The sequence below is a fragment of the Pongo abelii genome, chromosome 1 (genome assembly GCF_028885655.2).
Source record: "Pongo abelii isolate AG06213 chromosome 1, NHGRI_mPonAbe1-v2.0_pri, whole genome shotgun sequence".
Classification (NCBI taxonomy): domain Eukaryota; kingdom Metazoa; phylum Chordata; class Mammalia; order Primates; family Hominidae; genus Pongo; species Pongo abelii.
In genome coordinates, this window is record NC_071985.2 from 123071155 (window position 1) to 123087282 (window position 16128).

A 16128-nucleotide genomic window follows, 5' to 3' on the forward strand; every position below is an offset into this window, starting at 1 on the left:
AAAGTAATAAGTCAAATTTTAAAAGAAGGTATCTACCTGACTGACTATCGTGTGTAGAAAGGTCCCAAAAGTCACTGCCAATTTGCAATGACTTGACTGGACTCTCCCTGCATTTAACACCCCCATAGGGGTGGCCAAAAGTCAAATATATAATAAGCACCTGATGACTGCCACAGACATGGATATGAGTGACGCTAGTCACCAGAGGCAGCCCCCTTCCCGCTGTTCACCCATCCTTCCAAGCCTGCCAGAGACCCTCACCCAAAATGAATTGGCAAAATGTGCAAGCAGATGTTTTGATCTTTGGAGCCTTTAAAATAATGATCATCAACAGGGAGATTTACCAGGAGAAAAGAGGGTATCTTCCTTGAAAATCTCCTTGGAGTTTACTGCAAGGCATCTCAGAAAGTGCTTTCCATATAGAAAAGCCCCCAGGTAATAGATATGCTGTAGCGTTTTATCTTGTGCTTGATTTTTTAAAACTTACTCATTGATGATGAGTTTGTGTGTGTGTGTTTTTGTTTGTTGTTGTTGTCGTTGTTTTTTGCTATGTGTACTAGTCAGAGTTCTTCAAAATTTGAAGTAACGCCACTAAGATAAGCCTGTAGGAAATTTGTGAGTTTATTTATAAATTTATCTATCTATTATGGGAATTGGCTCACACAATTTTGGAGTGAAGTCCCATGATCTGTCGACTGCAGGACAGAGAAGCGGGAAAGCCAGCGGTATCATTCAGAGTCTAAAGGCCTCAGAACAAAGGTGGGGGTAGGAGGTGATGGTGTTAGTACCTGATCAAGTCTGAAGGCCAGAGAACCAGGGGTGTGGATGTCCCAGGATAGGCAGAGATGGATGTCCCAGTCAGAAAGATCAAATTCACCCTTCCTCTGTCTTTTTCTTCTGTCTGGGCCCTGACAGTTTGGTGAATACTTCCTTCATTGCTGAAGGAAATCTTTGCTCAATCTTCTGATTCAAAGGCAAATCTCTTCTGGAAACACCCTCACAAACACAATAATTTTACCTGCCATGTGAGCATCCTTTAGCCCAGTCAAGTTGACGCAGAAAATTAACCATCACATTATGCCACAGGAAACCTAGAACAGAATCACAATTAATTACATTGTGCCTATTAGAAAGAAGGTCTTGACTGCCACAAGATCATTCTTTAACCTTTCTCCAGGAATTGACTAAACCACAGGTAGAGAATGGGTAAACAGAGAGTTTTATACAGGAGATTCAAGGACAGGTAGATTCACAGACTGTGATTCATTGGCAGAAACATACACACACAATAAACAAAAAAGGTGAAGGTAGAAAACTTGAAGGTATTCTTATGAACCTATAAAAATATCATAAGATGAAACTGCAATCCCTCAAGTACCTAAGGTAGTGCAGAAAGATCCATGTGCCTTGCAGGTGGCACCATGAATTAAGTTATTCTCTCTGGGCCGGGCGTGATGGCTCACGCCTGTAATCCTAGCACTTTGGGAGGCTGAGGCAGGCAAAACACCTGAGGTCAGGAGTTCGAGACCAGCCTGGCTAATATGGTGAAACCCCGTCTCTACTAAAAATACAAAAATTAGCCAGGGGTGGTGGCATGTGCCCGTAATCCCAGCTACTCGGAAGGCAGAGGCAGGAGAATTGCTGGAACCCAGGAGGCGGAGGTTGCAGTGAGCTGAGATTGAGCCACTGCACTCCAGCCTGGGTGACAGAGTAAGACTCCATATCAAAAAAAAAAAAAAAAAAAAAAAAAGCTATTCTCTCTGGAGAGCAATCAATTTATCTATGATAATACCATAACACCATTCTCACCTTTTGCCTTTTAGTAATTGCCTTTGGGGACCAACTCAAATAAAGTACCCAAAAACCAGAGAAGGAGTTAGTTTAAACATGATCACTCTGTTCTAAAAATAAATAAATTAGAAAAATCCACATATAGTTTGACTAGGCAAACTATAATTTATCCACAGAAAGTAATGATAGCCATTAAATGTTAGAAACAGGCATGCATATAGACTGCCAACATGTACAGATTCTTAGGTAAAATGTTAAAGAGAAAAAACTGCAGAACCTAAGAGTGTATGTGCCCATCAATCTCACCTATCCAAAGAAGTAGGCATGAATAAAAATCTAAAGGGAATTTGAAATGACACCATTAAGATACAGCCTATAATTTGCCTAATAACTATTCAGTGAGCACCTACTATGTTCAGGGACTGTCCTAGGTGATATGCAAACACCTGTTACATCAGTGAACAAGAAGAGACAAAAACACGTCCTGAGGACGTTGACATCTTATGAGGGAAGGCAAACCAACACAAGCACACAAATAATGTAAGACATATGTGCATGCTTTTCATTGAAGTGTAATACACATGCAGTGCACAGGCCTTAATGCATGCTTTTCTTTTTTTTTTTTTTTTGAGACGGAGTCTCGCTCTGTCACCCAGGCCAGAGTGTGCATGGCGCGATCTCAGCTCACTGCAACCTCCACCTCCCGGGTTCAAGCAATTCTCCTGCCTCAGCCTCCTGAGTAGCTGGGATTACAGGCGCCGCCACCATGCCCAGCTAATTTTTGTATTTTTAGTGGAGACAGGATTTCTCCATGTTGGTCAGGCTGGTCTCGAACCCCTGACCTCGTGATCTACCCCCCCTCGGCCTCCCAAAGTGCTGGGATTACAGGCGTGAGCCACCGCGCCTGGCCAAGCATGCTTTTCATTGAAGTGTAATATACATACAGTGCACAGGCCATTTAAGTGTGCTACTCTGTGAGCTTTTCCACTTGTATACTCTTCTGGAATCACCTCCCAGATAAAGAGAGGAAACTTACAGCACTCCACCAGGCCGCTTCAATAGGCAACCTTCCAGTTCTCACCAAGGTCACCAATCATCTGACCTCTGATACCATGGACTCATTTCCCTCTCCTGATTTTCGTGTAAATGGAATGAGGTCGTGTGTCCTTTCTCCTGTCTGGATCCTTTTACTCAACACGTCTGTGAGACCCATCCATGTTTTTGCACATAGCATTAGCATGTTTATTTTCATTATAGCAGAGTAAGTATTCCATTATATGAATGATGGAATTATGTTGATAAACCACAGTTTATTTGTTCATTCTTCTATTCATGGAATTTGGATTGTTTTCAGTTATTGGCTATTTAAAATAAAGCTGCTTTTGGCATCATTATACCTGGCTCTTGAATCCACTAGGACTCATTCCTATAGGGCGGGATTTCTGGGTCCTGGGTAGATGTATGTTTAGCTCTAGTTGACACTGCCAGTATTCCAAAATGGCTTTCCCACCAGCAATGCATGACAGTTCCAGTTACTCCATAAATCACCAACAATTGTCAGTCCTTTCAATGTCAGCCATTCTAGTGGGGATACAGTAGGATCTTATGGGTTTTTAACTTTCTGCTGTCTAATGATGTTGAGCACCTTCTCATGAGCCTATTAGCAATTTGGATATTCATTTTTGGGAAATGCCTGTTCAAGTTTTGACTCATTTTTTAATGGGTTGTATTTTTGGATATATAGTTTTTGGAGAGGAGACCTTTGTGGATTTGTAATAAGTTCTCCCTGCTGAGCATTACCCGAATTCCTGACCCAAAAAATCAACAACTATTTGTGGTAACACAGCTTGGGAACTGCTGAGTGGGAAAACCTTCCGGTGAAGCAGCTCACAGTAGAGCTTGGGTCCTAGAGATCTAAGAGCTGTGATGGAGTCAGTCAGTGTGGAAGACAGAAGGATCCTGGTTCTCTGTGATGGGAATTCCACCACCTCTGGGCATCTAAGACGTACTCACTGAGGCCTAGCTCTGCCTAACCATGGAAAGCACTGAATAACACTAAATAAATATAAATAAATGAAGACCTAGGCCCAGAAAGAGGCACCCTTTCTATAGAGCACTTTATGTGGCTTCCTGCTCTAAGGCGGTCAGAAAAGGGATCAAGAAGTTGGAAACAGGGCCAGGCGTGGTGGCTCACACCTGCAATCCCAGCAATTTGGGATGCCAAGGTAAGAGGATCGCTTGAGCTCAGGAGTTCCAGACCAGCCTGGGCAACATAAAGAGACACGATCTCTACAAAAATTTTTTTAATGTGGCCAGGTGTGGTGGCACACCTATAGTCTCAGCTATTTGGGAGGCTGAAGTGGGAGGATTCTTGAGCCCAGGACTGGATGCTGCAGTAAGCTATGATCCCGCCGCTGCCCTTCACCTTGGGAAGCAGGAGACCTTGTTTCAAAAAAAAAAAAAAAAGTTGGAAACACCTTACTAAGCCCATCATAATCTCTATGAACCCAGCTACTGCCAGGGTCACCAGCCAGTACCTCGGAAGAGGCAGTGACAGACACAGTCTGGGCAGCCAGGAGCAAATAAGACAAGACTATAGCAAATGTGGCTGAGGCTTTATTTTGATCAGGTAGGCCTAAGGCAGGGGCTACACTGCAGGAGCAGGGCCTGTAAACCAGTCAATGCTGCTCTTTCATGCAACACGGGGACAGCTCGGGGCTGAGCTCCACAAGCGAGGGGCCAGGCAGGCCCTTCAAAGCAGACACAACCACTAACAGGAAGGAAGGTCAGGCTGGCTTTAGTGCAGGGAAGGGTAATGTTGGGAGGGGATGTTCATGAAGGAAAGTGGGTAGCTGAGGCTTCAAAGGGCCTGCATGGGACAGGGGTTTAGGGGAAGTGAAGAGGGACAATGAAGTCTTGGGGGTAAAGATGGGACTAAACGGGAGAAAGGAACGAGGAGGCAGGTGCTGGGATGCAGAGTCCAGCTGAGCTGCACAGTCTGGGCAGCAGGCTGAGTATGGGCTCCTCAGTCTCACCTCCTGGCCTTCAAGGCATTACTTGTTGCCCCAGACAGCCACCCTTGTGTACAGAGGTTTTGGGAGGAAGCGGCTGGACTTCATGTAGGCAGAGATCTTCTCCAAGCCCTGAGAGGGGGGGAAAATAAGGCCAGAACTCAAGGTCAGCTGCCCATGAGGGCTGAGACAACCCCACTGCAGACACAGCAGGTCAGGGCCCTGGCCACAGCCTTTCCACGTGGGCTCAAGTGCTGAGGCATCATACAGCCTCTTAGGGTCCCCAGATCTGCGGAGTTAACTCTTCCAACTTCCTTGAACTAATGTCATACCATAATAACAGCTAACACTTATGAAGATTCTACACTGTGCTGGGTGCTCTATATCCAAGAGAAATTACAACACAGGCTTAGAAAATCCACTCGACTACTCTGCAAGGTCGAATCTATTATCATCATTTCTCATATGGGAAATAGAAGTTCAGTAACTTCCTCACACTCAAATAGCTAGTAAGGGGGACAGAGCTGCAACGTAGCCTGGTTCTGTCTCTCTCCAGTTCGGGCATCTTTCTGTCAAATTCCCATCCTCACCCAAATCCCTCAGGAGGTCCTGTCGCTCCCTGACTACACAACATTCTCCTGTTTCACAGGGAGGCTCCTGGCTTGCCTAGGTTTGCACACACAGAGAGGACCTCTGAAAATGTCTGTGCAGCCTGGAAGAGAGCCCAGATCTCACCCACGACCCGGCAAAACCTGGATGAAAGTGGACAAGGTGTGTTGGACCAGCAAAAGAAACGCCAGACCAGGCTCTAATCATTCCTTTTAAAGCAGAAAGTCTAAACCTCCCCACCTGGTACCTGAGCTAAATACCACTGTGCCCCAACCCACCTCATCTCCAACCCCACTACCTCAGACCAGGCTGTATGACACTCAGGTGCGCTCTGCACGATCTTCCCAGGATCAAATGGCTGTGTAATTTCTAAGGATTTAGAGAGATCCAGGACTGCCTATTCCCAAAGGGCCAAGCCCACGTGGACCATATGCTGCAGCCCTCAGCTCTCCTCCCCTCCCACTACCTCTTACATAACCCCAAGGCCACTCAGCCAAGACCAGAGCCAGAGCTGATGGGAACTAGCTGAGTAACCAGATCTCTTGATGGGTAGTGGGAAAGGAAAACAAATTCTAGGCTGAAAAACTTGTTGGACTAATGCCTCAAATTCTCACATCTGTACTAAAGTAGGATTTGCTGCTCTCAAACAAATTCAGCACAGGTGAGGGATGGTTCCCCGTGAGTGAGGGGCATGCCCCGGGCCTGGCACCCAGGTGGTGCCACACACCTCATAGGCTGCTCTGCCTGCAGGCCTCTCACTGCACTCATTTCCAGGACGGGACGGTCATCTATGTATCTCCCACTGTGCCTCACTCCCTGCCTCATGCAGAGGAGAAGGTCGGTGAATAGGAGTAAAATCAGTATGCTACTCATCTCACAGGGGGAACACTTGGAACATTGGAGGGAAAACAGAGAGGAAAAAAGATAAAGAAGGAGAGTGCCCCAGCACAGAGCACTTCAACACACACTCCTTCAACAGGGGCACCCACATATGTACCCTAATCCAGCTCTGGCCACAGCTCTGGCTCTCAGGATTCCCCACGTGGGGGTCCAATCATGCAAAGCTTCTGGGAGTAGCTATGAATACTGCCTGTGGGTTTCGTACTCGACATCAATGCCACGGTGTGTCAGTCCTACTATTGCCAGCTGCATCCATGCTCCTAAAGTTCTCTGCCTCTTCCAAAGTGCCCTGGGCTGTGAAATCCTGGCTGGATGAGGCCTGAGGCTTTTTTCTTTTGTCACAAAAGGGAGAGCCCTGACTGCCACCCATAGATCCAGAGGCTCACAGGGAGCCCAGCACAGCCTCCACTGGCTCTGGGACCCTGAGCAAAGGCCTGACCCTCTCATTCTAAGTTTTCTTATCTCTAAATGGGCAAGATAATTCTGTCACCCTGTAGGAACGTTGTAAAGTTCAAATTCCACATGATAGGTATAATGTGCTGGGCAAGGTTCCTGGCATGAAGCCAAGGTTCCTGGCATGAAGCCAGCACTCAATAAATGCAAGTTATTCTTTATGCAGACCCAGGACTGGGAAAGCATCTGAAAGGAGGTAACGGAACAAGGGGCATCAAAGAGAAAGGAGGATGGGGGCATCACCTCAAAGTGGGAGATGAAGTCCTTCAGATTTGGGAAGGCATCCAAGCACTTGGGCTCAAATATACGGTGGAGGTCAAGGACATCATAGGCGAGGAAATCTACAAAGGTGATCTGCAGAAGGCCAAGAATGTGTGGGCTGGAATCTCTGTAACATAGGATGAATGGCAAATCTCTAGTGTCCTCATCACATGCCCCCATTACCTTGTCTCCAACGAACCATGGCCTCTTCCCCAGGAACTGTGAGAAGTGCTGCATCATTGTAGGAAGTCCCTCCAAGTATTCTGGCTTCAGTTTCTCCTGAGGCAGAAAACAGCTGTCACCACCCTCAGACACAAGCTCCCTGCACAGATGCGGCCTCCCCAGGGCTGTGTATGGCCCCAGCTGGCCACGAGCAAGCAGCCATCTTCCCCACAGCTGGAAATGGCTTCAGTTGGACATATCAGCATTTATTACACTCCAAATGGGTAGCTGGAGGCTTTTGTGGTGATGAGAAGGCAGAGAGGAATGCAACACCATCCCCGAATCTGTCCCCACTGACCTCCCAACCACCCTCCTCTGGGTCAGCCCAGGAGCACCTGAGTACCTGGCAGGCTCTGGACCCAGACACAAGCAGAATCAAGGATACAAAGAACTAAAGGAGCTCAGGGAAAGAAGTTGAAAGTTCCTCCTAGTGCAGTGGCAGAATAATACAATGGACATTGAGTAGTTTTTGGAGAGATGAGATTTTGACAGCCTGCGTGGAAGGAGACAGAGGAACAAAGACCCTCTGGCCGCCCCTGAGCTGCCTGTTAGGAAAATGCACTCATCCCTGTGCATGTCAGGGAGAAGCACTAGGAAAAGAATAGCACGGAATTCCACAGAGGAGGGTGCTATTACATCCCACTACATACTTCTTTACCCCATAGTGTGAGTCTGCATATTCCCCGAACAGGCAGATGGCATGAACCAGCTGGGTTAGATGGCCCGTGGCAGAGGTCAGGGGTCAGAGGTGAAGGGAATTCTGAACACATGACTTTATTGTCTAGGAACTGCATTTCTAGCTTGGGGTGTATGGACTTCCTATGATTGGTGGGGACTGATTTCAAGTTTTTATTTTATAAGTTTAATGATATGACAGTCACTCTGCTACAGTACAGGGAACCCTCAGAGGATCAATAGCAGTGAGGAGTTCAAATTGTGAATAGGACCAGAGTAGATGGGAATACAAGAAGTCTGGCTTCTGGCCCAGACCAGGGAGGGACTCACAAAGTCAGGGCTGTAGCAGACTCTGGCCAGCTGATTGGAGACGTCCATAGCCTGGTTCTCCAAAATGTCCACACGAATCTTCTCCTCTTCTGTCTCCCCACCTGCCACCCACAAAACACAGACTCACTCTGAGCATAGCACCCCAATCCAGCCAAGGAGGAGGCCACCTGCCTCCCACACACTGCAGCCACCCACACTCACACAGGTTGTGCTTGCGGGCAATGTAGCGCACGATGGCGTTGCTCTGGGTGATCTTGTGAGCCCCATCAATCAAGTAGGGCAGCTGGATAGATGGGAAACCGGGGAAGCTCAGTTGGGCCACCAGGCTCCCCAGCATCCCCTTCCCATATGCAAGGGCAGAGAGGAGACCGGGCACTCACTGTGGCGGCTCATGGCAGGCCTGAGATAGAAATACTGTCACATGAACAAATGAGCTAGGACACAGAACATCATGGAAGGGCTGTGTAGACAGCCAGGAGTGAGAGGAATTGGGCAGAAGACTCTTGATCCTAACACTTCTAAGCTGGGGAGAGGAGATGCAGTCTGAGACACGTCGCACTTTCCCCCAAAACCGCCCCTTCCCCTGCACCTACATTGGGAAAGTCCAGGCCCAGCTTGAATTTTTCATTCAGCCACTGGCTTCTGTCATAGTCAGGAGCTGCGGTGGGGAAGAAGAAGTGAAAACAAACCTCCCCAGAGCCCAGCCCTCCTTCCCGGGGACCCTCCCCAGGAGCCAGTGGCAAGACCCCTGAGACAGGTGGATCTAGAATCTGACCACTCAGTCCCACATCCCAGGGTTCAGGGAAAAAGAATCCCGCTGAGGGCTCTGGACCCCACACAGCTAAGGCTTCCAGGGTTTAGGGAAGCTCTGAGGGATACCCAATCCAATTAGACAGGGGGCCCAGCATCCCGCCCCAGCATTCTGCCTTGCAAGGCCAGAGGGCTCCCTCACCGGGGCTCAGGGAAAAGACAACCTGCAGCTCCAGCAGGGGAGGCCTGCAGAGGCAGCCACAGGTGGCCACCATGGGTTGCTTGGTGCCAACTCAGCGGGAGTGGGCAGAGCCCGGACACAAGGGTGTTATTACCGTCCCCCATCGTGTACTTCTTTTCCTCGTAGCTTGAGTCTGTGTATTCCAGGAGCAGGCGGATGGCGTGGGCCAGCTGGGAGAGATGGCCCGCAGGTCGTGTCAGAGATGGAGGGTCCCTGACTTGGTGACTTTCTCTGCACCAAGTGAGCCCCTAGTCTACACTGCACTGCACCCCCCCCCTCACCCCCCCCCCACCCCGGCACGCGCGCACACACACACACACACACACACACACACACACACACACACACACAGGCATTCACAGGCCCTCCCGTGAGAGATAGCCCTAAAGAGGGAACCGTCCCTAGAGCCGGTCCCCAGCCGCTCGGCACTTCCCCGCCCACGGCGCCCGGTCCCACCGTGCAGCGGACCGTCACTCACCCCGCGGATGTCCCAGTATCCCAGTGTCATGGACATGATGCTGGTTGGTGTGGATTCTGCAGACAGGCCTCAGCTGGGCTGAACTGCGACCTCCTCTGGGGTTCCCGGCACGCAGGGGCGGGACCTAGCGCCAGACCCGCCCCCTCAGCCCCGCTGCGCCCGCCGATCTTCAAGGTCGTCACTTCCAACCGGCCGATCTTCAAAGTCGTCACTTCCAACCAACAGGCGCGGGAGGCACGGAGCAGGTTGCTGGATCCTCACTGGCTGGAAGGAGTAAGATCCACCGCCACATGCGAGTGTTCAAGGAGCAAGGTCAAGGAAGCACTACGCGGGGCTCGGCCTCGCCAGCTTCCGTAGCCCCGCCCCGCCCCGCCCCGCTTCGCTTCGGACCTCTGCTGGGTCCCCAGGGACTTGACTGTGCGGGTGAGAGTCAAGCCAGATCCTAAGAGGAAAGTTCTTCCCCCGTTCCTTCTCCGGACGTCGCCCAGCCTTCAGCCTCTCGGCTGCCGAGTTCCCACAGGCTCTGGGAGACTGAAGCTGCCAGGGTCAGACCAAAGAGAGGTCTCAGAGAGTTTAATTCAACACTTCTTGGCTACTAAGTCTTAGAAGTCTGATGGTGTGCTCTCTCTGCTGAGTTGGGGAGCGTGAATGGAGGCTATGTCACCGAAGCTGATAGAGCTCAGTCTCTGTTGCAGATGCTCCCGACCCTTTTGCATTGGGCCAGTTCCCCAGCTCTGAGACTGGGTCCAGGCTCAGGAAGTGGCCTGTGTGTCAAGGTGGATTCCCATGTAGGTTTGCCTACAGCAAGGCGATAGCACCATGCACACAGAAGTGCTTGGACTTCTGAGTAGTTATACTTCTCATTATACATTAAGACATTAAGAATTTGTCATTCTGAGTCTTTTTTTTTTTTTTTTTTTTTTTTTTTAGAACGGAGACTCGCTCTGTTGCCCAGGCTGGCGTGCAGTAGTGCGATCTCGGCTCATTGCAACCTCCGCCTCCCGGGCTCAAGCGATTCTCCTGCCTCAGCCTCCTGAGCAGCTGGGATTACAGGCGAGCGCCACGACGCCCTGCTAACTTTTTTGTATTTTCTGTAGAGATGGGGTTTCATCGTGTTGACCAGACTGGTCTTGAACTCCTGGTCTCAAGTGATCCACCCGCCTCCGCCTCCCAAAGTGCTGGGATTACAGGCATGAGCCGCGATGCCTGGCCTGTCATTCTGAGTTTATCCATCTTGAGCTGGAAAAGAGAAAATATCTAGGTTCAATTGTGAAAATGATTTTTTAAGAAAGCTAACACTCATGAGAATAATAATTATGAAAGAAACAGAACTGATATTGTTACATTAGTATTCACCCATTTGGTCATTCCTTTATTGAAACAACAGTTGTTGAGATCCTACCATATTCCAGGCACTGGGAATAAAACAATCCTTCAAAGACACTATACTTTGGCCGCCTACGACTAGAAGTCAGGTGGGAACTACAGGGGAGAGATTTTGAAAATACGGGACACTTCTTAGTGTTTTTGCACACTGAGAGGCAGTGGAGTGGGAGAGGGGTTGAGTGCAGGAGAGAGAAGCAGTGCCTGCTGTTGCAAGGACTCTGAGGAGCCAGGAAGACGGGGCCCAGGCCCCAGGTGGCTTCTTCAGAAGGAGGAGTACGGCTCTGCGGAAGGCGGGAAGGACTGGACCAGCAGGATCCCCAAAGTAGGGGCCACAGTGGCCACGAGGATCACACCAGCGGGGGAGTGGGTCTGTGGACGGGGATCGGGAGCAGCGGGGATGAGGGAGGCGGAAGTGGTGCCCTGGGGAAGAATGTGCACGCTGTTGTCAGGTCATTTTCTGCATGTCTGTGAGATCTAACCTGTTCATTGTGCGTTCACATTCTGCATTTCCTTACTTACCTTCCGTCTCAGCCTTTCCATAATTGAAAGAGGGGTTTTAAAGCCTCCCATTGTTAATGTAGAACTGTCTATTTCTCCCTTCAATTCTGTCAAATTTTGCTGCATATATCTTGTTTTATTCCTACTATGGGAATTGCATCTTGCATGAGAGAAATCAATTATCCTTCCTGGATGGTCTACCAGATTATCTGTGCTTTCCTCATTTTAGAAGCTTCTGGGTATCTTTTCTTTTTTTTTTCTTTTTTTTTGAGGTGGAGTTTCGCTCTTGTTGCCCAGGCTGGAGTGCAATGGTGCGATCTCGGCTCACCATCACCTCTGCCTCCCGGGTTCAAGCAATTCTCCTGCCTCAGCCTCCCGAGTAGCTGAGATTACAGGCATGTGCCACCATGCCCGGCTAATTTTGTATTTTTAGTAGAGACACTGTTTCTCCATGTTGGTCAGGCTGGTCTCGAACTCCGACCTCAGGTGATCTGCCCCCCTCGGCCTCCCAAAGTGCTGGGATTACAGGCATGAGCCAACGCGCCTGGGCAGTTCTGGATATCTTTTTTAAGAAAACATGATTTCCTGGTGGGATGGTAGTTTTAAATATCTGGCAATCTCTAACAATTCATTGGAATCACAGGGTAAGTTACTATGCAGTGGACAGAATGAGCCTGATGTCATGTAAGAAACAGGATTTTAGTGGAGCACTGATTATACTGGTATTAAGTATCATTTATTACAATAGGAATGAGTCACTTTTGTGTTCCTCAAGATGGACAGATTCCTTGAGTGGAATTAAATAGTTTCTGTAAAGCAGGCTCAGATGTCTCTGAAGAAAGCAAACAACCATGGTAGCCAGAATAGACCCAATATTAGTCCTGATCCATTGGCCTTGTAATGGCCTCAGCAGAAGCAATTTGTTGGCATGAAGTCTAAGCACAATTGTTGCAAGACTGAAGGTTGGGATGAATGATGTGAGTGAAACATAATTACCATAAGGAGCCAGTTAAAGGGAGGTTGCCTTGTGAAGTTTTTAAAAGGACAGCTATAAAATTTTTGTCAGCAGGGTTGTTAGATTCAGAGTGGCAGCAATGGTCTGGGAAAAAAAGTATAAGAAAATTTTGTTTTGTGTTAAGTGGTAGATAGAGAACATAAGAGGTCAGAAGTAACAGGATGAGGGGCCAGGTACAGTGGCTTGTGCCCATCATACCAGGTACTTGGGAAACTGAGGTGGGAGGATCACTAGAGCCCAGGAGTCTGAGGCTGCAGTGAGCTATGATTGTGCCACTGCACTCTAGCCTGAGCAACAGAGTGAGACCCTGGCTTTAAAAAAAATAAAATAAATAAAAAAAAGAAGTAATAGGATGAAAATAGGAAGCTAACATTAATATTTTAGATGGCTTCAAAGTAGAATAATAGCCAGGAAAGGGTGTTGAGTCAGAATGTTAATCCTTATCCAAAGTGCTGGGCAGAAGCTATCCACCTCTGAAGTCAGCATCTTCTGGAGCATACCTAAGAATCTCAGTTTAAGATTTCCAGTGGAATGGGTGTCCAAGAGTCAGGAGGAAATATTGTATGTCTTTTGAGCTAGGAAATAACTTACCTAAGGATCCATACTTTGGAATATTACTGCTGGGTCAGTTGTTAAGTATCTGATAAGGTCCATTTCCTCGAGGATCAAAGGCAGTTAATCTCAGGTCTTTTCCAGAACACTAAATCTCTTGTTGTGAATCATAGGTGAGTTGTTTGGAAATGCAGATCATATCTGTTGATGATAAAGCTGAAGGTATTCTATGACGCCCTTGCAATTCTTAATCATATTTCATCATAATTGTAATAGGACCAAATCAAAGATTGGTGGTGAAATTTTCAAATACATGGACAGGCCATTTTTCTTTTTCTTTTTTTTAGAGACAGGGTGTTGCTATGTTGCCCAGGCTGGAGTGCAGTAGCTATTCACAGGTGCAATCATAGTGCACTACAGCCTCAAACTCTTGGCGTCAAGCAATCTCCCACCTCAGCCTCTTGAATAGCTAAAACCATAGACATGAGCCACCGCACCCAGCTTGGCCTTGTATTAATTCATAAGGAGGTAACCTGTGGGTCCCAGAAGGGCCTGATCTTATACACACTGAAGCTAGAGGTAAGATTTTATTTTTATTTTTTCAGTTTGAGAGCAGGTACTGTTTATTAACTGACCAGCTTAGAAAAATAATCATGGAAGACACCTTAGTTCATTCTTCTAATAAGCCTGTCAATCTGGTCCTCCCTGTTGCCAGCATCTCCACCTTCTACAAAATGGGTGGCCTTTTTCTTCATTCCACCTCGTGGATAAGATAATTTGAAGGGCCACGGGAAGTTATTTGTTTTTTTGCAGACTTTTCCAACAGTATAGATCTCTTGAATCAGATCCTCCATGCAGATGATGCCATATTTACCAAGAGATCAAGCAATCAAAGCGTTGTCTGTCAAAGCAATTCTCTTCTTATTGATTTTGCCATAACCACGCTTGTAGACTAGTTCATTTACTGACTTCAGATTTGGGTATCCCCATGCAATATATGGCTCTACAATCCTCAGCATGTTAACTGAAGCCCTGTTAAGCTTCACAAAGGTTCCATTGAAGATTTGACAAAGGCGAAGAAGCTGCAACACCTTTTGGACCTTTGGGTTCACACCATTGATACCTCTGATCCCGATGACAAATGCCAATTTGGGTTCTGCACGTACATAGAAGTTGCCAGCTTTTCTTGCCCCCCTCGCTATTCAAATTTCAGTTCTGTACATCTGCCTATTTGCTTTTTCACAGATAAGTTTCCTCCTTGCCTTTTGAAGCATTTTTTGGGCAAACTTATTTCTCAAGTATTTGATCTTCAGCTCTGCGAAATTTCTTTTTCTGAAGGGTTTCTGGCACAGCAGGAACCTTCTTCTTCTTCTCTTCGACACCCTCCATGGTTCCAGCCGGAAGAGAGAAGATTTTAGACCATTGGAGTTTAAGGGAGCTTTGTTCATCTTAGCTGTCAAATTTCATTAGTTCTCTCTGTTTTTCCTGAGGACCGTGGATGATAAGGACAGTAAAGTTTTTGGGTAAAAGGCAAACTTTAAAGAGTTCCTTAATAACAATACCAGTAAAATGAGTGTCATTGTCATTATTAGAGAAATAAGTGGAAATTCCCAGGTTGGAAAACAAAATCAAGCAGAAATTTTTGCCACAGTTTTAACAGCCATAACTCTCCAGCAAGGAAAAGCTTTAATCCATCTTGAAGGAGAAAAAAAAAACCCAAAATAATCAGAACATATTTATAGTCCATTTCAGGAGGCATTTGTATAAAGTGATTGGAGGTCTGAAAGGCCCTCGAGATCTTAGTTCTTGTTCATATCCCACCTTTGCATTTACTAGGATCGCATTGTTGGCAGTAGGACAAGTTTTTAAAATATCCTTGGAAATACCTCTAAAATTACCCCCACCAATGTTGGTTAAGTATTGTTGCCAATTTATCCCTGCTATTATGAGTAATATCACAAAGCATTTTTCTGAAATTCAACTTTAAACCATTTGGCATTATGTGTCAGCTATCCTGAGAGCATCAAATAATCTCTTTTGCCATGAACATCCAAACTTTTCCCACTTCCAGATTTTTTCACTTTTCTGCTTTCGGGAATCAGGGGTTTGTCTCTGACAGTTAAAAATGGCCTCTTTGAATCCTCCAAGACCCCTCTTTTCTGGGTGATTTGCAGGAGCATTGATCTTGGTGATGCTATTTGGGTTAGCATGGTGGCCGGCTAAAGTATTACTAGAAATTCTGGGTCTTTGTGCATTGAATGGTGGTCTACTTTTATTACAGCTATTTCCTTAGGTAACAGCAAAGCAGCTGAAAGTTTTATTTTTAATCCGTCATCCAATTTTTGCAGGTTTTTGTGGAGGTTAGAAAACTCTTCATTTCCAAAGCATGCCCAATTCACAGACTCCCCAAAAGTGCATCTGCCATTAGTGTATATGCTTACTCTTTTACACTTTAGCAGCCAGCAGACCCAGATGCGGGTAATTATTTCAGTCATTGGAGCTGATTTAATTTCTGAAGTGGTCTCTACTTGAAGGGTGAATTTAGGTCTGTGATAGCATTTTAAAATATGAACAAATAAAATAAGGTAAGGGCTATCCAAGGGAATTTCTAACAAGATGTTGTAAGAGCATGTGAAAAACACTGAAAGTTAACAGAATAATTTGGTGAAAAAAAGAACCTCTAGTAATCTGGGTGTAAAACAACCGAGTCATTTTACATGACAGAGCCAAATCCTAATTTTACTCCTTTGGTACATAATTTTCTAAGAGATTATAATAAAGGCTCTATTAATATTCTTTTATTTGTATGCATTTAGGCATACACAGATATATAAATATACAAATAGGTAACAAAGCTTTTTTTTTTAAGTTGTAATGAAAACACTTAAAATGAGATCTGCTTGTTACCAGTGGAGGGCGTTCAGGTTCTTGGCATTTTGAACAAAGAACTGGACAG

At 46.7% G+C, this 16128-nt stretch overlaps 1 protein-coding gene and 1 pseudogene across 4 annotated transcripts; both read right to left on the minus strand.

Annotated features, from left to right (window-relative positions):
- Positions 1 to 597: 597 nt before the first annotated feature.
- Positions 598 to 10072, minus strand: GSTM4 (glutathione S-transferase mu 4). Of its 4 annotated transcripts, none has more exons than XM_054548083.2 (9): positions 9722 to 10046; positions 9338 to 9413; positions 8846 to 8910; positions 8448 to 8535; positions 8253 to 8353; positions 7209 to 7304; positions 7008 to 7118; positions 4827 to 4934; positions 598 to 1091 (listed from the first exon to the last, which is right to left on the minus strand). In XM_054548083.2, exons 1-8 carry the CDS (start codon positions 9755 to 9757, stop codon positions 4845 to 4847), a joined length of 663 nt encoding a protein of 220 aa, XP_054404058.1. In that variant the 5' UTR covers positions 9758 to 10046; the 3' UTR covers positions 598 to 1091; positions 4827 to 4844.
- Positions 10073 to 13785: 3713 nt separating this feature from the next.
- On the minus strand, positions 13786 to 14566 carry LOC100435812 (large ribosomal subunit protein uL30-like; annotated as a pseudogene).
- Positions 14567 to 16128: the final 1562 nt, after the last annotated feature.